The sequence below is a fragment of the Pezoporus wallicus genome, unplaced genomic scaffold, assembly GCF_028554395.1.
Source record: "Pezoporus wallicus isolate ANWC-B61680 ecotype Strahan unplaced genomic scaffold, APGP_CSIRO_Pwel_v1 contig_3847, whole genome shotgun sequence".
NCBI classification, from domain to species: domain Eukaryota; kingdom Metazoa; phylum Chordata; class Aves; order Psittaciformes; family Psittacidae; genus Pezoporus; species Pezoporus wallicus.
The window spans coordinates 619,081-642,224 of record NW_026639842.1 but is presented as its reverse complement, the minus strand read 5'-3'; the positions used below and the strand labels follow the sequence as shown (position 1 = coordinate 642,224).

Below are 23,144 nucleotides of genomic sequence, written 5' to 3'. Positions count from 1 at the left end.
TACATAATAAGGGGAATCAGGTAACTGCTAGAAATGAGCACTTTTTTTTTTTTTTTTTTTTTCAGCATCATATTGCCAAGGATCTGTTATGTGAAATATGCTCTTGGAAAACCTGTAGCTTCTTACTGTTGCAATTAGCATCAAAATAGCTCTGAAATTGTCAAAGTTAAGTTAATATTTAAAGGGACACTGTCACTTTTAAAACTGAATTTACGTCCTGGTTCTAAAAACTCTTTAATTATTGCTCCCTTACTGAAAGTTTGTAAGGCTATTTGGTGGAATTCAGAACAATATTAAAGGCAGTGAATCTAGTTCCCTCTGGCTTCTCCTTCCTGTCCTTTGTATGCACCTGCCTGCTTGTTGCCTCTGATTTCAGCTTGGCTTATGGCTGTGTGCAGCACCCTCTTGCAGAGCCTGGGGAAGAGTGTGCATGCTTGCTCTCTCCAGAATAGTGCATGAGTGATGTGGTCATGCTGGTGCATGAGGAGAGTGCGATTACTGTCAATGACACTGGCTGCAGGTGAAGTGCTGCTACCAAATAGAGTAATGGTGGTGGTTCTTACCTAATTGTTCCTGTTTGCTTATGAACTGTGAAAGTAGAAACTTTTGTGTAGTTAAAGTGAGCATTTCACTGTGTAAAAATATAATCTCATGCATTCAACAGTGTCCCTTTAAATTCTACTTGCTAGAATGTGTAGCTGCCAAATCTAAATATATTGATGCTGAGTGGTATAGCGAGTGGTGCACTGACACACTGGAGGGAAAGGATACTATCCAGAGAGGCCTGGACAGGCTTTGAGGAGTGGGCCCATGTGAGCCTCATGAAGTTCAACAAAGCCAAGTGCAAAGTCCTACACCTGGGCCAGGGCAGTCCCCACTATCGATGCAGACTGGAGGATGAATGGATTGAGAGCAGCCCTGCAGAGAAGGACTTGAGTATACCAGGGCATGAAAAATCAGATATGAGGTAGCAAAGTGCACCTGTGCCTTAGAAAGCCAGTTGTGGCGTGTGACACATCACCTGTTGGAGTGAGTCCAGAGGAGGCCACAAATAAAATCAGAGGGCTGGAGCACCTCTCCTATGAGGAAAGGCTGAGAGACTTGGTCTTGTTCAGCCTGAGGAGACCTTACTGTGTCTTTTTAGTACTTACTATAAGAAAGAAAATGACTTATTGCCAGGATCTTTAGTGACGGACATGGGGTAATGCTTTCAAACCAAAAAAGGGTAGATTTAGATTAGATACAAGATTAGATTTTACCGTGAGGGGGGTAAAATAACTGGAACAGATAGCCCAGAGAGGCGATGGATGTCCCATTCCTGAACATACTCAAGGTTAGGTTGGAATGAGGCTCTGAGCAACCCAATCTATTTGAAGATGTCCCTCACTGCAGCGGAGTTGTACTAGATGACCTTTGAAGGTTCTTGTCAACTGAAACAATTCTATGATTTTATGAATCAATCCAGCAAAGAATATTTCTTGGTAAAGTCCCCTAAAATGAAGTGGCTTGGCAGCAGAAGGCAAATAAAAGTTACCGTAGTTAAAACAATACCAGGTAAGGCATAAACCATATCAACATCTCTGTAACTACAGCTCAGGAGCCGTATCTGGCAGAAATCAGAAATGATTTTTTTCTTTTAACACAGGCCTTTATGAAACAGTGTTACCTGACCAGTGTGCTTATATGTAACTGTGTAGGTATAGATACAGAACTGTTTAGCACACCTATGTGTGTTTGTTGCTTCGGGCCTTAAAAAGTGATCCCAAATGCTGCAGAAAAGGGTAAACTGAAAGCCATTGAAAGAGTGGTTCCCAAGGGAGATAGGAAGGAGGGTGGAAGTGAGGAGAATAAACATGCATTTGGGATCTGATCATATTTTGAAAATAAAGAGAAGTGTGATGAGCGCTGAAAACCTGTTCCTAATTCTAAGGACCATATGTCTAAGAACAGGAAGATACTTTGTGAAGCCCAGAAAATTGGCAGTAACTTATTTATGGGATGTTATTTAATTTTTTATTTTAATTTCCGTTCTCTCTCTCTTTCTCTGGTAGAGGAATCTAGTCCAGTGAAAAAAGAAATCTAGTCAAATAAGAAACTACCCAATGGTAGATTTTCTCTTCTTTTGTCCTTAATTTGTCACTATATCCAGTTAGTTACTACTGATTAATCACACATAAAAAGCTCTGATGGGATTAGGTGCAGGGGAGGACTATGAAGAGTCCAGAGAAAATGAACAAAATAATTTCAGTGCAGTGCATGGAACTGGTGCAACCTGAATTTTATTTTAGATTCTCTATGGAGTTGATGTCAGGTTACTGAAACTCGGGTGTTCCAAAAGATAATTAAAATACCACCTTTTTTTAATGAGCAAACTTGGAGATGGATGGGCATCAAAACCTTAACTAAATCTCATCTCATTTTGATATAAATTTATATACCTTCATAATTTTCATTTCATGGTATCAAAAACCCAAAGAAAATGTAAAGATGTTTTTATTCATGGTGCATACTTTGTTTCTAGTAAGATACGTTTTTCCTTGGCTTTATGATGTGTTAAAAAGCTGAAAATACTGTGTCAAACTCACTGACCTGGTTAATGCCTAGTCTTGTTAATAGTGGTGGTGCTCATTCCTAGCTTGAGATCCAGTGTGTTGGCGGATCTTAAATTGGAAGTGGCCCTGGGTTTGGTTTAAATATTCTCTGATAAGCTTATTTAAAAGGAAGCTCAGTTGCCTTGTTAGCTTTGCCAGCTCTGCTCTCCTATTTCTCTTCAGACTATTGCAGCTCTTTTAAGTTGAAAATATTGTTTCAGAAATTATTGATGCTGGAGAATGAATTTTTATTTTTAAATTTTATTTGTTTTCAGTGTTCCTGATTGAAAAATTCTGAGTTGTCAATCCTAAACCATTTGAAATGTTTAACAACTGGTACCCCTTGGAACTAAAAATAATTCCTTTTGAATATGAGGGTTAAGTAAATAAGAAATAAATTCCAGTAATTAAACTTTTGTTAAAAAAAAAAAGTAAATCAAATTTCAACGCTGAAGAATGTATTCTCCACATTTATGTAAGAAATCAAAAATTATTTGATTTTTCTTAAACAGAGGAAAGCAGTAGATCACGCATGGTAATGTTAGTTGGTGATACTGTCAGGTGTTTCTAGTTATTAAAATGCATATGTGGCTTTGACAAGCTGACAAAATTTAACAGCAATGGCCTGGTAAGTCAGGTGCACTTTCACTATTCTCCTAAATTCATGTGCACTTTTACTATCAAGAAAGTGAAACCATGAGCTGTCAAAAATGGTGGAAAGTGGTTTTCAGAACTCCTCCATTAAAATTAATTCTGCTTATGTGTAAACAGGCACACCTGTTACACTTGGTATACTAACACTTGATGTTGCATAATACATTTGTAACCTGACAGTGTCCCTAAATTATCATGTCTGTTTGCTTTCATTTTCCAGCTGGGTTTTAATTTTGCATGCATTTCAGTGAACTATAGTATGTCTAGTAGTTGTTTCCTGGAAGCATTTTGGGGCTGCCTCTGCTACTGTTCTCCAAAATGAGCAAGGTCATGGAATTTATTTTCCTTTTGTGAAGGTTTGATAGCTAATGAATAAGAAATGCCAAAGTTATTCCACTTTATGTATATGCATATGTGGTTTTGATTTTAATGTTGTTTGAAGAATAGTTGTCAGTAAATAGGGATCCCTTCTTTGTAATGACAACCCGAACTCCTCCAAAATTTAGAAGAACTAAGAGAACTAAGTATTTTGAGAAAAACAAATTTTAAACTCTGGTTAGTTTGGCAAGGCAATTTGTAATGTGTAACGCTTGTCCTTAGTTTATCATAGGAGCCTCTGTGAAGCTGTTTTTTTGAAGTAATGCCAATAGAAAGTGGAAGTTGTGCATCTGCTCGCCAAGCAAAGCAGAAACGTAAATCACACAGTCTTTCAATCCGAAGAACTAACAGTTCCGAGCAAGAACGGGCAGGACTGCAAAGAGACATGTTGGAAGGGCAGGTAAGATAACACACTGCTGCCTGGGTAACTGCCATAACTTTTTTATGAGTGTTTTCCATGCAAAGAAATGAATTAGACTTAAGTAATGAAATACATCCAGTAAAGCTGCAGGAACAGCAGACTTTCTTGCTTGTAAGTGCTGACTGTCTCTGGAGGCTATTGATGTGGACATTGACAGTGTTTTGAGTTGTACAGACCTGTGGAGCTTTTTATCAGCTTTTGTGTATTACGTGAATGATAAAACCATGAAGAAATGCAAAGAAACAGCCCGTTTATTTTGCTGTGCATCTCTCCTCCACTTCCTTAAAGTTGAAGATTGATTCTTGATCTTTTAAGCTTGAATTTAGAATAGTAGTAACCCAAGAATATGAATAAACCAAAACATCTGTTATTATGCCTCTGATAGGGAAGGTATTACTGGGAGTGCTGTTCTGCATTCCTTTCCATAATATAAACAAATACTGCCTGTGTGACAGAGGCATGAACTACCTTAAATGTTTGTGGGGTTTTCTGTGTGCATGTGTGTGTGTGTGTGTTTTGTGGGGGTATGGGTTTTCTTTAAATTTGATTCAAAGGTGTGATCTTCTTCGTTAAACTTAAGGCAAAAAACAGCAACCACAAACTTTGATAGTTTTCTTAATCATGTCAGTCTGTAGTGGATGCATTCTGGAGGCACTTGGAGTGTTCCACCTAACAATATTGAGATTAACTGTAGGTAAAGCTCCTGTGAGAAGTGTTTGAAATAGTGCTGTCAGAGGTAAGTAAAAATCAGTGTGAAAACTATTGTTAAATTAACTACACAATGATTAACTACACAATGTTAATGCAGGCCTGGCAAAAGTGATGCAAAACTTGATTCTCATCAGAGGTAGTTTGAAATATCAACAGTGTTTGGCTAGGAGGAACCCCACTTTCTAGACTTCGCAGATGCTCTGAAGGGAAAACCTTGTGTTTTCTCAGTGTTGTGATTTATTTTTAATCTTTTTTTAATTTAATCTGTTGTTCAGTAGATTAGTAGTTTTAGTTTTCTGGAAACTAACAGAGCCCAAGTTGTCGTTTGTAGTCATCTAGAAGTTGGAGAATGTAAGTACTTGGCTAGGAAACTTTGTGCATTTGGGCTGTTAGTTACAGCCTTACTTCAGGAAAGGAATGAAATGGCAGCTGGGAGGTTAAGGCATGCTCTTGCTTCTTGTAGTAAACCAAAATTTTATGCTGTTTTAGTATTTCTTATCAAAGTGTCTTATATTGTAATATGTAAATGTTTAAAGTGTTTTATGTAGCATCTTATTTAATTTTGCTGACCTTTAACCTTGCTGGTGGCAGATTCTAACAAGTATGGAGTATTAATGCCCTTTCACAGTGGAGCTGTAAAACACATGACATCTAGAGAAGTACTTTTGCAGATACACAGACAACATTATTACATGATATTTTAATAAGCTAATTTAATGCCAGTTTTAAAGAGAGTAAAGGAAGTGGATGTGTTTCACTATGCTGGTTACTTTAAGACAAGTTCAGATTTGCTTATGCTTTGAGGCTCTGAGAAGTAGACTGAAAAGCTTTCCAACATCTCCTTTTCTGTTTTGAAAGTTGTAGGATAACTTGGTTTCTTTCATAACCTTCCTGTATGGAATTATTGGGTAATGCAATCAGAAAGAATTCTTCTAACTTCAGTGTTGGTTTTTTTTTTTTTTTTTTTTTTTTTTTTGTATAGTATTCTTGTTTAATCTCTTTGGTTCAAGTTGGTTTTAATCAGGATCTATTTCACATTCTAGTTGACTGTAAATTCATGAACAAAAGTACTGTCTCAAGGGAGAAGTTCAAGTCTCAAGGAAGACTATGCAAAAAGGAATATCCTGGGGGTGCATAAGGAGCATAGTACCACTATTTCCAGCACAGTGCCACAGCTTAAAAGTTGCTGTGAAACTGATGCAAAACTGAATTTCAAACAAAGCAGGCATGCTCTATGTCATGGCTATTAGTGGTTTCTCTTGCTCTGCTCTTCAAAATTGATGTTCAGAAATAACTCTTAAAGTCGGGATCATGATAAGCTTTTCTAATTGTTTCTGAAGACAACCATGTCGACACTATGAACCAAAATGTGAGATTAAATTCTGGTTGCTTAGAGGCTGATTTGATTGAAGGTGCATGCTGCCCTCTGATGGACAGTATGCACACACTTCCTTCTGGTTCAGTCAGTTTATAGTAACCGAACCAATTTCTTTTGATTTGGGTTTGCAGAAACACTTAAGAACAAAACAAGCTATAATCAGCACTAAACTTGCTGATTGGATAATGAAGTTCACTCGAATTTGGGTGCTGTACTGTGCTAACATTTGTACTTCCATTCTAATAATATTTCTTCTGAAACATTATTAAACCTGGACTAGTGTTTTGTTCTGTGGCAGAAGCTGACTCAGTTTTCTTTTTTTGCTCATAGGTGATGATTTCAAGATTTTGAAATTACAAACTTTTGCTTTAAAGGAAGTATATGTTGCTGATAGGCTCATTCCCTGTATATCTGACAGATGAATATTGATATATTGGTAATATCTGGGTAACTTCTTTCCTTGCATAGCAGTTTCTCAGGTTTTGAATACAGCTGCTTAACAGTGATAAACAAAATCATTGATGTAATGAGAACTTTGAACCCCAACAGAAATCAGCAGGTACTTGTTTTGCATACGACATGCATTTGTTCAGGGAAACTACGGTGATGCTCTGTTTTATAGGCAGATGAATAAAATTTAATTTATATGCCAGCAGAAACTCATGGTCAGGCTGTGCATTGAGCTCAGATCATACAAATCCTGTGTTAGTGGCTTTATTACATACTTGATTTTATGCCTTTGAATTGCTATGTTGATTATGCTGAAGGGAAAAAAAAACAGCCCTCCTCTCTGAATTTGCTTTAAAATACTTTGTGAGGATGAGCTGCTTTAGTAGTATCAGAGAGGGAAGAATTGGAAATTGCAGTTTTCTTTACAGTTACAGATAGTGGCAAAAGTAGGCAGAAGTTAAAAATACTCTTAAAAGGTTAGTTTGTCCTAAGCTTTGATAATAATGTGCATTGTGATGAAAACTTCCTAACTTAATGCATATTCAACTTCTGCATTACTTTGTCAGCCAAAGGTATTATTTCCTGTTGAACTGGAAGCACATTGACATTATACTGTAGTTTTTTTCTTTTTTTTTTTTTTTAGTATGTTGTACATGTATCTTGCTTTTATAATTTTTCAGTAGTTAAAGTCAAAGAAACCTACAGGAGATTTGAATTCTGTCCAGTTAAAGAGAGTATGTCAAATGAATAATCTTATGATGCACAGAGCTTTTTGTTTCATGTTCTATACTAGCAGTAGTTTTAATTTCCCTCCTTGGTGGGAGATGGAGAGAACTGTTAAAACCAGTTTAAGACTGAAGGGTAAATACATAAAATACATGTAAAAAAAATATATAAACCCCAGTATTTTGCGTCCTAGGATTCAAAATTACCATCTTCCATCCGGAATACACTCCTTGAACTTTTTGGACAAATAGAGCGGGAGTTTGAAAACCTGTATATTGAAAATTTGGAATGTGAGTATTTTTTTTCCAGCAACTTATGAATTGTTTCAATTTAACATATAGTAATGCTGAGATACTTACCTTGGATATTGCAGTGTAATTAGTGTGGCTTTTCTGTGAGGAGCTTAAGAACTGTTTTGAACTTGTAGCCAAAGATGGAGTTTATATTTTTTCAGAAACAGCACTTTCTTAGCTATTTGATAGAAGAAGTGAGAACTAATGTGTGTCATCCTCCTCGACTCTTAGGCAAAGAAAGTGGCTGCCTCCTTGTCATTATAGGCTCTGGCATATACTATGTTAATCTGTCAGCTCTGTTCAGCCATTGAAGGCTGTGGCTTTGTTGTGTATTTACAAGCTTAATTTTAGTGATGGAATATTATTAAATAAAATTGGAAAATGTCTTACTTGAAAAAGTGTAAAATGTGGTGCGTTTGGATCATTCTTAATACATTGCATAACCAGCACCTCAGCGGTATCATGAATGTTGAAGTGGAGCACACAGATAAACATTCCAGGTATTATCTGCAAAAAATATTGTTTGTTTAATGACAGTGCAGTCGTATGGTAATATGTTCCAAGGTGATGTCAGAGGATCCAAAGTAAGTAACACAGGCAGTCATATGGTAAAGCCTCTGCTCAGTTGTCCTTGCTGGATTTTGGAAGCTGTGTTGTGTGGCTTGGCTTCTGCATTGTGGAAACTGCCTGATTTGGCTCTAAGTCAGTTTCTTTTCCACACCTAATCTGTTCCCACAGTTAAACCAAACACTCATGTTAAAAAAATGCTCTTGTGGTCTTTTTGCAAATGTGCTGGTTTTTTATTCTCTTAAAACCTGAGATTGCGTTGGTTAAAGGCTACATCATCACTACCTATTTTTTAGTAACAATTTGCACAGCTGAGTTTTCAGCCTCCTGCTGAGAAGTTGGCTGGTAGCAAGCCTCCCTCTCCAACCTTCAGAAATGTTTGTCAGAAAACAAGTGGTGAATTTGTCTGTACCTTCCATTGTATGATTATTTTCTTCGCATTCCATTTCTGTTTCTTCATCTTCTTTCACCTCTCAGTTCTAGTTCACTCCTGGCCTTTGTGATCTCTTTCGCACCCCCCCGTCTGTAAATTTTTCTCTTCTGATTCTCAATCTGTTATTTTTTGTTCTTCGTCTAATTCTTACACTAGTGTTGTAGGTACTGTACAGAGAGAATCTCAGGTTTTTCCTCCCTGGCTTTTCCTATACTCCCTTTCCTTTATATCAGCTGATTCTAGTTTGTTCCTTTTCTTATCCCTTCCAGGCTTCAGCCCTAATCTTTTCAGGCAACTCATGTATCTGCCAGGCTTGTTCATTTCAGTCATCTGTTACTACAAGCCTGTCTCTTTGTTTACTTCTTCTCATATTGTTTGTGTTTTATAAAAGTTTAGGTTTATGTGACTAGGGGGACAGCAAAGAGAATCTTGCTTTATTCATTTCAAGCACTTTGATGTGATATGGAAGTGTAAACTGACTTTTCTGGTGTGCTGAACTGCGACTTCAGTGAATTTCTCAGAAATGGTAGGAGTCATACTCCTGATGTGTCACATTCTCCCACATTTCAAAGCCTGGGAGTGAATAACTTCTTTAAGAAAGTCCTAAGAATTTGTGGAAAGACAGGCCTAGACTTGTCCTCAAGAACTGCTTGGTTAAAGCCTCTCAATAAGAATTCACCTGAGGAAAACACTTGAAAGAGCATCAGCCCAGATTTTGAGACTATGCCACCAAAAATGTTCTTTATAAAATGAGGTTGAGCAACCTTAAACCAGCCCAGCCACTGGCAATCTTTTATGAGTACTTGATTTGTTTTAGCTATGCCATCACTCTGTCTTGTGTTGAAACGGCACTGGTGAGAGTTAAAATTATTGATAAAGTGTTTTCTTGTTACAAATACATGTTTTGTCCGATGTGCCATGAAAATACTTTGATCATATTTAGTGTTTCTAAACCAGTTGAATGTATAATGTGTTTGTCATTCTACATGTTTTTAGTGTATTTCAAAGTATTTAAAATACGCATTTGCTGCATTATGTTGTCTTACTGAAACTCCTAATAGTAGATAGGCGTTCAGGAGAGAAAGCTGTTTTGTGATTAATAAAATCTTTGTTAATGACATACTAATTCTGTGGCTAAAATATTTATGATGTTGCAAGTTTTCTGTCTTCTGTTGGATTTAATTCAATACAGATGTGCCCTGTATTTCACAGAAGCAATTTTGGTAATCCTTAGCCACATTTATTAGTAATTAAAAACTGCCAGTATTTCCTTGGAATCTGGGTCAAGGTTGATGTCTGGAAAATTCAGCATGAGGCTTGGTGAGACTTGCTTTTATAAAATCACAATCTTTTTTGTTGTCCTTAGCCTAAAATTAGATTACTTACTAACCATAACAGTTGTCAAATAGTGTGTTAATGGTATTGCTAGCAACACTCAATTTTTGGGATTAATATGAATTTTTGGTTTTGTTAGTACGTAGAGAGATTGATACACTGAATGAGCGTCTAGCAGCCGAAGGACAGACAATTGATGGAGCTGAACTGAGCAAAGGACAACTGAAAGCAAAAGGTAAGAGAACCACAAAGAATCCTAAGCCAGTATTTTTTAACTAATTTTATTTTTACTTTGGCCAAAACTTTGAATTTTATTGAAGGGAATTAATGCCATTTACTTACACAAAAAAGCTAATGCTGTGTTTGAAATATCTTCCTTTGAATTTATTTGTCTCAACAGCCAGTCATAGTACCAGTCAGCTTTCTCAGAAATTAAAGACGACTTACAAGGCCTCTACTAGCAAGGTATGAGACAAATTAAATCTCTACTCATCAATGTGTACTTATGAGACTAACATGGCTGTCTTTAAGCTGTAAATTGTAGTTTCTTTTAGCTGAGCAGTGCTGTTCTTGGCGTAAATCTGCCTCTTGAGGACCAGTGTGTTTATCTTGGATTCATCAATTACCCATTACTTCAACCACACCATATGACATTTTACACTAATTGCTCACCTGTTTTTCAGAGTGAGTGTTGGAGGGGAGAGGGTGTGCTCATGTGTGTATGTGGAATTAAATTTTTTTGGAAACAGAGTTAAAAAATTCAGTTTCAAGAGGGAAATAACTTAGTAGGTAGCAAATTTCTGAATAAGCATTTGAGTATTGCAGTTGAAATAGGGATTTAAGTAGGCATCTGTATGTGTACTGTTACAGGTTGTGGGCAGTTGTGTTTGGGTTTTTAATTATTTTTTAGCTGTGAGTCTAAAATGGTTTGTTTCTTTTACACTGCAAGTCTTGCAAGTTAGTTAGCTAGTTATCTTGGTTTTTTTTGCTTTTTTTGTTTTTGCTTGGTCTGTTAAACCATTCTGATGCTTCTCATTTTGCTCATCTGCATCTAATATTTTTTTTCTTTTTCTTTCCCCTTTTTCAGTTTTCAAAGAGCGTTAACCTGCCGCTCTTTTTACCCTACTTCAGGCTCATTTTCTGATACATTAATAAGGGTAAATGAAATGTGAGGAAACCATAATGGGATTTGGCATGTATAGGAAGCTCTGTGGTGACTAGTATTGCAGGCTAATGTGTGGTTATGGAATGACTGCAGATGTCTTGGAAATACCATCTCTTAAGTGTTCTGAAAGTTTAAGAGTAAAGATTAGTATGGTGAAATAGATTTAAGTTACCGTGTTTTATTTGGTCTCCTTTTTGTTTTACTGTTATTCAGACTTTCTTTTTTATTCTTGCCTATTTGATTCACAGAGGTACATCTCTTGCTTAAGAGTTTAAGAATTACAGCGTCTTTAATGAGGCCACTTGAGCAGGGACAACATGATATTAGTAGGGACATAAAATATTAGTACACCTGCTATGTAGTTATGAATTAGAAGTGTTAAACCTGTAACCTTTTGTCTCTTGACCCACAAAGAGATTATAGCCAAAAGTCAGAAAAGTCTATAACTAAGTTTTGAACAAACAAAGTTTCTATCTGTATCCTGACTGGATGCAGTTAGAGTTCCATGATACCGTATCTGGGAAAATGACATTTGAGGAGTTTTAAGAGTTCAACAGCTTTGAAATTCTTGTGTCTATATTTTTTATGAGCATTGAGTGAACAGTGCTCTTCACCAAAAATGGGCTGTGTTCCAAACTCAGTGGGGTAGTGGATTGCAACTTCTCTTTTCAGCCCATCCTTATATACTGTTACTCTGTGTCTAATTTAAAACTTGTCAGAAGTCACTTTTTAAAACTTCTTCCTTTTTCCCTATGGTAAATGAGAAGAGAGTTATGTTTTACAAACCAATTGTATCGTGTAATTGCACACAGTTAAATTTTTCTGATTGCCAATGTATAGTTTAGGTTTGTTCTGAAAAGAGCTTTCAGTATTTGCTTGTTCCAATGAGAACAGGTGATACTTGACTGCTGTAGTACTGGTAAAACATGCTGAGACTAAAGCGATCTGTTAATTTTCTTGTAGAAAATGCTGTAGTAATTATGCTTAATTCATGTCCTTCATAGAAAATTCCCACACCTGGATACTTTTCATCCCTTAGCTGAATTAGGAGTGTGAATATTAAGTCGGCAAAAATAATCTCGGAAAATGATGCTTTTAGCAGCAGGGGTTATTGATCAGTGCTCAAACCCTGAAGAGACAGAGTAGATTAAGTGCTTGGTACTCTAAAAATAAGGTTTTCTGTACATTAATGGACAAGATTCTGTAATTTAACTGTAGTTGTTTATAGATGCAGGAATCTGCATCTGCGGTACAGAGAACTCTTTTGTCAAGTTACATGTTATTGAAGTATTTCCTTTTCTGTCATGGAAAATTGTTAATGTATGGTTAAGGAACTGAGAAGTAATCTGGGCGCTCTCTGGTTTATCCAGTACTGGTATGTGAAGTGAGGAACAGCAAAAAAGAAAGCAAGTACTCCAAAAGGAGTATTACAGCCTTGCCATTAAATGATCAGTGAAACCATTGTCCAGCAGCTGCAGAAAATCTGTGCTTGTTGATGAGTACAAGATAGTTTCTCCTAAAAAAACTTTTTCATGAGGGTTTGACTCAGCATTAGAAAGACAGAACACAAGCATAGTTCAAGTGTGGGATTGAAAGCTGAAAAGCTTCCACTTTGGAATTTGAGTTATATCAAGTCCTTAACTGTTTACATTAATTCTGCTATTCCATTTCTCATACATGACTCCATTGAGTTTAAGGACTGGATTCAATGTGCAAGTTGCATCTGTAGGATTATACTTGAAGCCTCTGAAACTCTGCAGTATGGCTGAACTAACAACCTTTCCCATTAACCTGTTTTCTTTTCAATGCATCCTTAATGATTGGTCCTTCTGCTGCTGTGCAACCCAAATGCATATTAGCTGTTAATTTGGAATTCAGATAAGGCATTATCATTTCAACACTGGAAAGTTGACATGCTTAGGATTTGGAATGCTCTTGCAGATATTCCTGAACTTTTAAAAACCTTTTTGGAAGTAATTTGCTTTAATGGTATGCTTAAGACCTTCTCTTTTGATACCAAAAAACGAATGGGATTTTAACCTTAGTTTATTGCATCTGAAATGTGGACTTAATTAATTTTCTAATTTTTACTAAGCTTTAGATTAGATAAGTCTTAATGTGATTTCTGTTGAAGCATTAAAAGGTTTTGACTTAACTGGTCAGATAGATACCTACCCATAATTGCATGCAGAGGACAACACTGATAATTTGAACTTGTCTGTTTGTTTTGGTTTTAATAAAGCTTTACAGCTAGTCTTTCTCAAAGGACAGTTATGAGCTTCGAGACTTGTGGGTTAGAAATAGCATAGTTTTAAAGTGGTTTTGCTTTTTGAAGTTATCTTTCACCATTTTTGATTTGTTGTCTCTAGAAGTGTTCCAGCAAGACAAGTTATTTGTTTGTTTGTCTGTTTGTTTTAGTATTGCACTCCCCTTTATCTGAAAATGTAGAATTTCTGCGAATCGGTTCCTTTCTGTAGATACTGTTTTCAGCCTTCCTATACTATAGTGCCTTGTAGTTTTACTGGTTTAGCTAGACTTGTTTTTCCTTTCATGTGGTATTACTTATGCACATACAAATTTGGATTATTGAGTCTTCTCTGTTCTCCCCTAATAGCATTGGCTTTGAGGGAATGTGCTTTTCAGATGTGTAGACGAGTTTGACATACCTTTAAGAAAAAAACCCAAACTGTATTACAGAAATAAAGTCATCTGATGCTCTCAGGTTAATGTTTGATTTGATTAGTTTTGTGCAGTTTTGAAGAAAAAAGTGTTTTAAGTGGGAATGTTTCAGGATTTTACGGGACTTATGTAATAAGTACATTTTTACAAAGGCATACACTAGATAATGTGGTCCATCTCTGAAGTTATCAGATGTACTGGCTTGGGAATAAGCAAGGAAGGTTTTGAGGGGTTTTGTGCTTTGGTGGAGGTTTTAGAATTTTTTAAATTTTCTTTCAGTTTTTCTTTTTAAAAATTATTATTTGCCCAGACTGAATGGGAAGTGCACACTGCATTTGTGTAAGTTATTACTCTAGGGAGGTTGTGATATTGTAGTGCAGAATATTTTGTCTTGCATTCTGTAAAAAGGGGGGTGTTATGAAGAAAAAGAGAAAAAATTAAAAATGAATAGGTATGTTTGCATCCAAGCTCACTTTCCTACCATCAAATGTCAAATTTTTGACAATAGTGAACTGTCAGGACACTGAAGAATTATTATGAAAAAGAGTATCTTTTTGTGTTTGTGAGATAATGACTTAATCTTGAGTCAATGTAGAAAAATATGTTGGTCTTTCTGCTATTTCAGATTGTATCCAGTTTTAAAACTACAACATCAAGGGCAATCTGTCAACTGGTAAAGGAATATATTGGCCACAGGGATGGTATTTGGGATGTCAGTGTTGCGAAAACTCAACCAGTGGTGTTGGGAACTGCATCTGCTGGTAAAGTTTTATGTTACTTGAATCTTTAGAAAATTCTGTTTTAGTCCCTAAGCTGTATCAAATATAGATCAGAAGCATTCTTGAATACTTAAACTCCACACTGAAAGAGTCAATTTAAAGAAATTAAGTAGCTGAAAAATTCTAAAATTGGGGTTTCCTTGAAGTGCATTTAACTTTTAGAAGGTTCAGGCATCCTTGTTAATCTTTTTAAAGTATGTGCCAGTTCACTTCCCTGAAGGTCAGATGCAGCCTGTTGGATGGTGCAGTGGGTGGGTTGGGGAACTGAACAGACCTTCTATCATAGTATCGTTTAGCCTTTGTTTTGCATATGCTGTAGACTTAGTTGAACTTTTCATGTTCTTGTGTTATTATATTCATCTGGCTTTTGCCTAAAATTGTAGGGGCAGGTAAAAATCTTAATTTTCAGTTCTTATTAACTTCATTACATTCCTTCCTTCCCACTTGAGAGGGTACAGGTACTAATGAATAATTTACTAGATCTATCAGGATCCAAAAATCTTTCTAGAGGCTTTGTGTGGTTTTGTAAAATTGCTAGGGAAATAAACCATAACCACTTAGAATTGGCCAGTTTGAAGTGACAGTCTTTTGAAACTGGAACAGAATCTGAACACTTACTGGACATGAATATTATGGACCCAAAACCTCTGCTTCGTAAACTGAGCTGTTAATAATTTTTATGTGTCCACATTTTGTCTTTGTGTGGGACATCCAGTTTAACTTGGAAACAGTAATTTTCCAATTCAACATTAAGGTTCTTCCCAGTTACAAATATTTATGAATTAATTGTTTTTGGATAAAGGAGTGGAATTTGGAGTGAATTCCTTTTTAAGTGAGTTTTCATTGTGCTCTGCAGTGACTTAGGCAGTGACAGTATCAACTATTCTATGATTCTGTGACTTCTGTGCAGAAAGTAAATAGTCTGTATGTAGAACTCTTTTTGTAATGGCTGCCTGACTTTATCACTGAATGATTTCTGTGTTTTCTGAATCTCGTGATGCACAGTTGAGACATTATACATAAGTATATAACCAAGTTAGCAAATATATCAAAAGTAGAATTTGCCTTTGAATACTTACTGCGAATTAATCCAACTGGGACAGCACCTTTACTTTCTAGGGGGAATTGTGTATTAAGTCATAATGATAGGAAGCTTGTATATTTCATATATAAGGCAATAATAAAGAGGATTTGGTCTGTCCTACGTTTGAAATCTATTTTGTATGTTATGCTCTACATTTGAAGATAACTTTGTTGTATGTTTTTCACTTTTAACTGATTCATTTGTAACAATATTTACAGCTGCTTTTCAATCTTTCTAGATCACACTGCTTTGCTGTGGAGCATAGAAACAGGGAAGTGCCTTGTCAAGTATGTAGGGCATGTTGGATCAGGTAAGATGAGGGCATGTTGTGAAAACTGGAAATGGAGTGTGGGAGGGGGAAGTGTGTTTTAGACAACTACAAAAATGTTTATCACGGTTTCACTTGCAGGTTTGCCAACACAAGTAACAAGTCAGTTGTGAAGTTCCACTAATCTTTATACAGAGAATGTTTTGTAATGTGATTCTTGGAGAGGCGTATTAAGACAGTTCTGTAAATGCTAAACGAATAAACAGGTCCATGTTAAGAAGTTCACAGGCATAGATATGACACTCAGAAGTTAAATGTCAGAACTCACTGAGGTCTCATGCATATGCAGAGCAAGAAAAGCTTATCAGAAATTAGCTGATTTGTAGGATCTGTGTTATTTTTGGTATACAAAATACAGATGCTGGGTGAACATTTATTTGCACTTTGTTTAATACATGATCCCATATATAATTTGTTGCATAATACTAAAATCTTTTTTTGAAGGCAGCTAACTGATGTAGGCATTTGTTTGTACTGGTATGAATATTATGGAAGCAGTGTTTTTAAACCCCTCCTTGAGTGGAGAGGTGCACTGCAGTGAGAGTTTTTGATGTTTGTCTTCAATTTTGATGTCAAATTTGACAAGCACCTCATTAGCCCCCTTCTATTTCATAAGGAGTTACAGTATAGGATTTTATACATCAGCAGTGAAGAGGTTTGAGCATTCTGAGTGATCATTTGAGTTGAGTGGTCACTAGGTGATCCATAATGCCCCCAGTGGTATGTTTGGTTAAGTAACTCAGCTAGCACATGACATGAACTCTGTGGCAAAAATACAAATAGAATTAAGTTCTCCTGAAAGTAGTCAGCTACTTCAACCATGAATTCTACTTTTCTGCTATATGAGTTCTACTTTTTCCTGCTATATGACTTCTAGTTCCTACAACACAAAGATACTAACAGATAGATGCATAGAAACAACAGGTAACACTTCAGCTTGTTCAGATAAATCAGGTTGTTTGCTGCATGGAGGGGGTGCCTTTATCCTCCATAAAGTCATGTTTAAAAAACTCCAATCACTTGGATTTTGATGCTGATAGTTTGGTATTTTGTAATTGCTATTTGGCTAACCATGAAAATAATAAAAGCTCTAACCTGTATATAAACGGTTGTGTGTAAACTAAGTTATTATGTATAAATTTATATAAATTCTGCATACCTTATAATTTATTTAAAAATATACGTTTCTATAAATTATATTTAAAGTAATGTATTTTTTCATTTAGTAAAACTTGTTTAGGTTTGACAGTTGACTAGAAATGGATCAAAGGTGTTGGGTGCCAGCAGTTGGTGCACTGTTGAGTTAGTTCAGTGTGAACAGTTTGGATATCTCTTTAGAGTCATTACACCATGCTCTACTGACAGCATCAGCATTTTCTACTTGCATGATGGATGGAAATGATTTCCAAGTTCTTTCTTGAAGAACTGCTGAAGAGAAACTTAGGGATTTTGCTTAGTAATGAAAAGTAATTAATTCTTACGCACTGAAATAAAAAATGAATAGGGTGGTAGAATTCTTGCAGGACTGTTTTAAAACAATGTTTTGATTACATGTGCTTGCAGGACTGAAATCTGATTTGTATTATTTGCATTAGGTTTTTAGGTATTTGTTCTTGCAGTCTTAAGTAATAATCATAAAGTTGATGGTCATAATAAGCAAGTTTTTGATATGTTAGGAATACTTATGAATACTTATCTTTATGGAGTCCAAAGCATTATTTCCTGTCAGCTTACACACGATTATTCGAGTGTGGCTTGTTTATCCTCTGTAACATGCAATGCTTGTAATAGATTCAGGAAATAACTTGCTAGAAAGTATGTATTGTATAATCAACTGTAGCTTCTCTCTTTGATACTACTTAGGTTTATGTACTCAGAATACCATTATGCTTTATCTCACCTAAGACTTTGCTATACTACAAAAATTTACTTAAAATCAAAGACTTCTTGATTTTTTTTTTCAATCCTTTTGATGCTGAAACATTACAAAATAATTGTTTTAGTATACTGACTTAAAACTTTTTTTTTTTTCCCCCACAGTAAATTCCATAAAGTTTCATCCAACTGAGCAAGTGGCTCTTACAGGTATGTGAAGTTTTTTTCATATGCTAAGTATGCTAATCATGATGGAAATATACATGTAATTTGCTAGTATCTTTTGGGTTGTAGCCCCTCTTCCTACTATTGTGTCAGTGTCCTTGCTGACTGAATTGTTTTTATATTTCAAGACATAAAAAATCAGAGCTAGATCTTTCCATCTGGGGTTGTTGTATTGTATTTTGTGCTTACCTGCTCCAAAACAGACACTTAGAATCATATGTCAGCTGAACGTTTGCAAATCCATGAGACCTGATGGAATTCATCCCAGAGTTCTGAAGAAGCTAGTGGATGTTACAGCAGGACCCCTCTTGATCCTTTACCAAAGGTCTTAGGAGTCTGGGGAGGCTCCTGCTGACTGGAAGCCAGCCAGTGATATTACAGTTTACTAGAAGGGTGTGAGGGAGGACACAGGGGACTGTTAGTCCAACCTCAGTTCCTGGAAAAATGATGGAGAAGATTACACTGGATACTGTTGAAAGGCATTTAAAGAATAATGCAGTCATCAGGTACAGTCAGCATGGGTTCACAAAAGGAAAGTCCTCTTTAAGTAATTTTATGTCCTTCTATGATAGGGTTATCCACCAAGTGGATGAAGGGAAGATGGTGGATGTAGTCTTTCTGGACTTTAGTAAGGCTTTTGATACTGTTCCTTACAGCATCCTTCTGAACAAGTTGTTCAACTGTGGGATGAGTGGGTTCATAGTGTGCTGGGTGAGGAAATGGCTGAAGGAAATGATCTTATTTATTCTCTCTCTTTTTTTACTTGAACCTCTCTACCCCCTGTGCAGCATCTGGAGACCAGACAGCTCACATCTGGAGATACTTAATACAGTTGCCTACACCTCAGCCAACTGCAGACTGCAATGTAAGCAATCAAGTTGCTGCAACTGTACTAATTGCACAGCAATTTCATCAGCTACAGGTTTTATGATAAGGCTGAATGTTAGATTTATACATAATTAAAAATTACATGATTTCAAGATTGCAAAAAACGGGATTTTAAGGTTTTAGTTTAATAGATTTCAGCCTTTCTTTCAAAAACAGACTCACTTAATGTTTTCAAAGATCTGTGGTGCAGAATAGGATATGCAACTACAAGTAATTTACTTTTTGTTCAAGATGGTAAATGTATAAGTACACGAACTCTCAAGTTAACATTTTTGGTAATAATTCAAATCATAAATAATAATTAAATTCTTAAGATAGATTCTTGTAGCTTAACTTACTGAGGCACTTGTATTAGCTATAGTTGCTTTGAATTGAAAACTGATGGTAAAGACGTGTCACTTTGACATTTATTTAATTTACTGATTTCTAATTGACTCTTGCCAGCACTCATCACACTGTCTGATATTGTCGTCCCCAGGCTTTTATTTAGTCAGTACTTCTATTTCCTAGACTGTCAAATGCTTTTTTGACTTAAAAGCACCATTACTAAATTGCGAAGACAAATGCGTTTTATGGCAGGAGCTTCACAGCAAGCCAAGCAGGGGCAAGAGATGGCTGGGTAATACGAGGTAGATTTCTGAAGGCAAAATGTTTGCTTCAGTTTATTTGATTTGGTATTTCTACTTTGAAAGAGCAGTACCAGTGTTATCTTTTTTACATCCAGATATGGTGAAAGAAAAGTTTATGTGTCTTGCACAGGCAAAAGAGGTTCAGAGAGTGATGCTTCATGGTTAGCAAAAGAATTTATTTTCATTCAGTTTACATCAGCACTGCATGATGACTCTCTATTGACAAGCGGACAAATGTTGATGATTTTGATTCTAATGGATAAAAATACAGCTGTAAATGATTGTCTTCCCAGAGACTAAAATAGTTCAATGCCCTATTAAACGCTTCTTACCCTTAAATATTGAAAGGAAAAGAAGTCCCTTGATAAATGTGCTGCAGTGAAATTCAAGCATGATAGAGTAAGGACTTAGGAGATAATAAAGGGGATAGATACTCAGAGCTAAACAGTTCAGAAACTGTGTTTAACTCACTTGTTCCTCCAACTAAGTTTTTGAACGTGAGTGCCTCAATAGGCTAGATTCTATAGAATTAAGTTACCCATATTGGCATTAAGGGGATTGGGAAGCATTTACATTGTAAAATGCAACTTAGAGACATTCTTTCCCTTTTATTCTAAATCCTTTTTTTTTTTTAATTCTTGCATTTTATAGCAATTGTCTGGAGAGGATGAAGTTGAGTTCTCAGATAAAGATGAACCCGATGGAGATGGGGATGTTTCTAGTGATTGTCCCACTGTCAGAGCCCCGTTAACTTCACTGAAAAGCCATCAAGGAGTGGTCATAGCAGCTGACTGGCTTGTTGGGGGGAAGCAAGCTGTGACAGCATCGTGGGATAGGACAGCAAATCTGTATGATGTAGAGACTTCTGAGCTTGTCCATTCCCTTACAGGTATTTGTTCCCTTACAGGTATTTGTTCACTTACAAGAAGATAGATTGGTGGTTCATTTTTGTATGTGGGATTATTTGTAGATACCAAAACATTGGGAAAAGTTTTTTATCTGGAGTACAATGTAAATGTATACAAGACTTACAGTGTTGCTCAATCATGAAATGGTTAGATTTGGAAAGGGCCTTAAGATCATCTGGTTCCAAACCCCTGCTTTGGGCAGGGATACCTCACACTAGACCATGTCACCCAAGGCTCTGTCCAACCTGGCCTTAATGCTGCCAGGGATGGAGCTTCTTTGGGCAGCCTGTTCCAGTGTGTCACTACCCTCACAGTAAAGAACTTCACAGTAGCTATCCTGAACTTCCCCTGTTTAAGTTTAAACCAATTTACCCTAGTCCTGTAGCTAAAGCCTCTGATAAAGAGCCCCTCTCCAGCATCCTTGTAGGCCACTTTCAGATATGTTGTAATGATTTCTAAAATTCTGAACCTGTGAATGCTCTAAGCATGAAATTGTGTTCCTTTAAACTTGTGATATAACTTATGAAGGTAGGTAGTTTTAAACTAAATGTAGCCAGATTTTAGTTCTTGCAAAATGCTTTTGCTGTGTTTGTGGTGTATTAAGTACCAATGACCTATCATTGCTACTTAATAATAATAATGTGAAATGAATACTGTTGTGGGTTTTTTTCCCCTTTTGCTTTTAAATGCAATTCTAAACTTTTACAGTGGAAGTAACACGAAAGTTCAGAATGATGATTACTATTATTATTCCTTTCTCTTTGGGGGGAAAAAAAGAAAAAAATCATTAGCATTTCATTCAAAGTGTACGTGGAAATGAAAATTCTTATTTTCATTACCTTACATGTTCTCATCTGCAATTGTAGGGCACGACCAAGAGCTAACACATTGTTGTACACATCCCACCCAACGTCTTGTGGTGACATCATCACGCGATACAACCTTCCGTCTGTGGGATTTCAGAGATCCTTCTATCCATTCTGTGAATGTCTTTCAGGGCCACACAGAGTAAGTCACAGTTCCTTCATGGGTTTTTACAAGTTCCAATAGTATAAATGTATTCTTCAGTTGCTAATCTGAACAGATTCCTGTTAGTACCTGCTGAGGTACTAAGCTCGTTCCCCTGCTTTATGAGACTCATTTTCACAGAAACCTCTAACTGTGCCCTGTCAGGTGTAACACAGCAGTGCTTAATTTCCAAAACAGCAGCCAGGGCTTTTGGGGTGATATTGCTCATCTGGTAAGTCTAGATAAAACTCCTTTCAATTAGAGCCAGTTTAAGGAATTGGCCAGTTTAATGGAATAGACCTTGAGCAACCTCTTCGGTCACTGTTACTCCAGCTTTTAATTGCCTTCATGTTTGTGTTTGTCTCGTATTGTCTGTTTCCATTTGGTTACCTGAATGGGTGAGTTTTTGGTATTGTCATAGGCTTTTTCCACCAAATACACTCCAACTTACAAGAGTCGCAAAACTGCCTTCACTCTGGTGGCTAGGTCTGTGCAGCTCCCAGTTGCTTGAGGGAATGGCTGCTACGGAAGATAGTACTTCGCTGGGGAACACAGGGCCAAGGCAGTGGTTTGGTAATTTGCAGTCAAGACATACTTTATTTTTGGTCCATTATTGTACTGCCTGTTGGCAAAATGTTTTTAAGTTTTTAATCAACACTGTAATAATCTTCTGTTAGAAGAAACTGTTTAATCTGTTGACTAGGACACCATACACCCAAGACATTTTTTGGCTTTCATGCATGTCTCTTTGAATAATTTGACAAATTTTTAGTATTTTGATAGGTTCTTGGAATCAGTTCTGTAAATTGGATGTTACACTCATTAGCACTGATGATTTAAAGCCCGCAGTTCTAAGTTTTAAGAGCCTGTTGCTAAGTACTTCGTGGTGAATGGCTGGCTGGAGCTCAGAGAGCTATTTTTTTTTTTTTCCCTATGTATTTCACCAGATCAAATCATAGTGTGTTAATTAGATGACTGACATCTCAGTCACGAGACCACACATAGTGTTTATCGTGTTGTAGTAGCCCCCAGAATCTAATTCCACCCCAGTACTCCCCCTCACAGGGGATCCAAACTGTAACTGAATCCCTGCGGTGCGTGCCCCGGAAGCTCAGCCCCGTACCCTTGCGCCTTCCTTGACGCTGCCGGGCCCTGGCTCCTCACTGGAGGGAGGCGATCGCTGCCCCGGGCAGCACAACTATAGCAGCCCGAGGAGGCGGCCCGGCCCGCCTTTCACGTTGGTTCTCGGCCGCGGAGGCCCGGCATCGCGGGCGGGGCAACAGCACCAGCAGGTGGCGCCGTCGCCCTGCCATCGCGCGTGGCCCCGCGGCAAACCGCGCCGAGAGAAGCGGGGTGGGGGGAAAAGCTGCCTTCTGCCTACTGGAGCCGTGCTTCAGGATTGGGATTCCTGCCGTCGCGAGTAATTTCCCATGTAGGAAATGCGAGGGAGGGGATGGAGGCTTTAAACGTGCTCCGAAGTGCTGGGAGTTGTTCCCTGCAGTGCCCATGTGTTGAGCGACTGAGGAATCCTGCTATGTGCAGAGCATGACTTCATAAAGTTAATTGACATCCGAAAATGTAAAGCAGTTGCTGTGTGCTATAAAGTGGTGTTCTGTCAGACTGCGCGTATGTATAGCAG

At 37.1% G+C, this 23,144-nt stretch overlaps 1 protein-coding gene across 3 annotated transcripts in view; it reads left to right on the top strand.

Moving 5' to 3' along the window:
* The window catches only part of WDR37 (WD repeat domain 37), a 42,078-nt gene that overhangs the window by 5,378 nt on the left and 13,556 nt on the right, over positions 1 to 23,144 (top strand). For all 3 annotated transcript variants that reach the window (XM_057416449.1, XM_057416448.1, XM_057416447.1), the window contains 10 exons: positions 3,846 to 4,023; positions 7,503 to 7,599; positions 10,077 to 10,172; positions 10,338 to 10,402; positions 14,407 to 14,542; positions 15,883 to 15,954; positions 18,013 to 18,057; positions 18,861 to 18,937; positions 20,241 to 20,478; positions 21,364 to 21,505. In XM_057416449.1, the coding sequence (XP_057272432.1) occupies positions 3,886 to 4,023; positions 7,503 to 7,599; positions 10,077 to 10,172; positions 10,338 to 10,402; positions 14,407 to 14,542; positions 15,883 to 15,954; positions 18,013 to 18,057; positions 18,861 to 18,937; positions 20,241 to 20,478; positions 21,364 to 21,505 (1,106 nt within the window). In that variant the 5' untranslated portion in view covers positions 3,846 to 3,885. The remainder of the gene's footprint in view (positions 1 to 3,845; positions 4,024 to 7,502; positions 7,600 to 10,076; positions 10,173 to 10,337; positions 10,403 to 14,406; positions 14,543 to 15,882; positions 15,955 to 18,012; positions 18,058 to 18,860; positions 18,938 to 20,240; positions 20,479 to 21,363; positions 21,506 to 23,144) is intronic.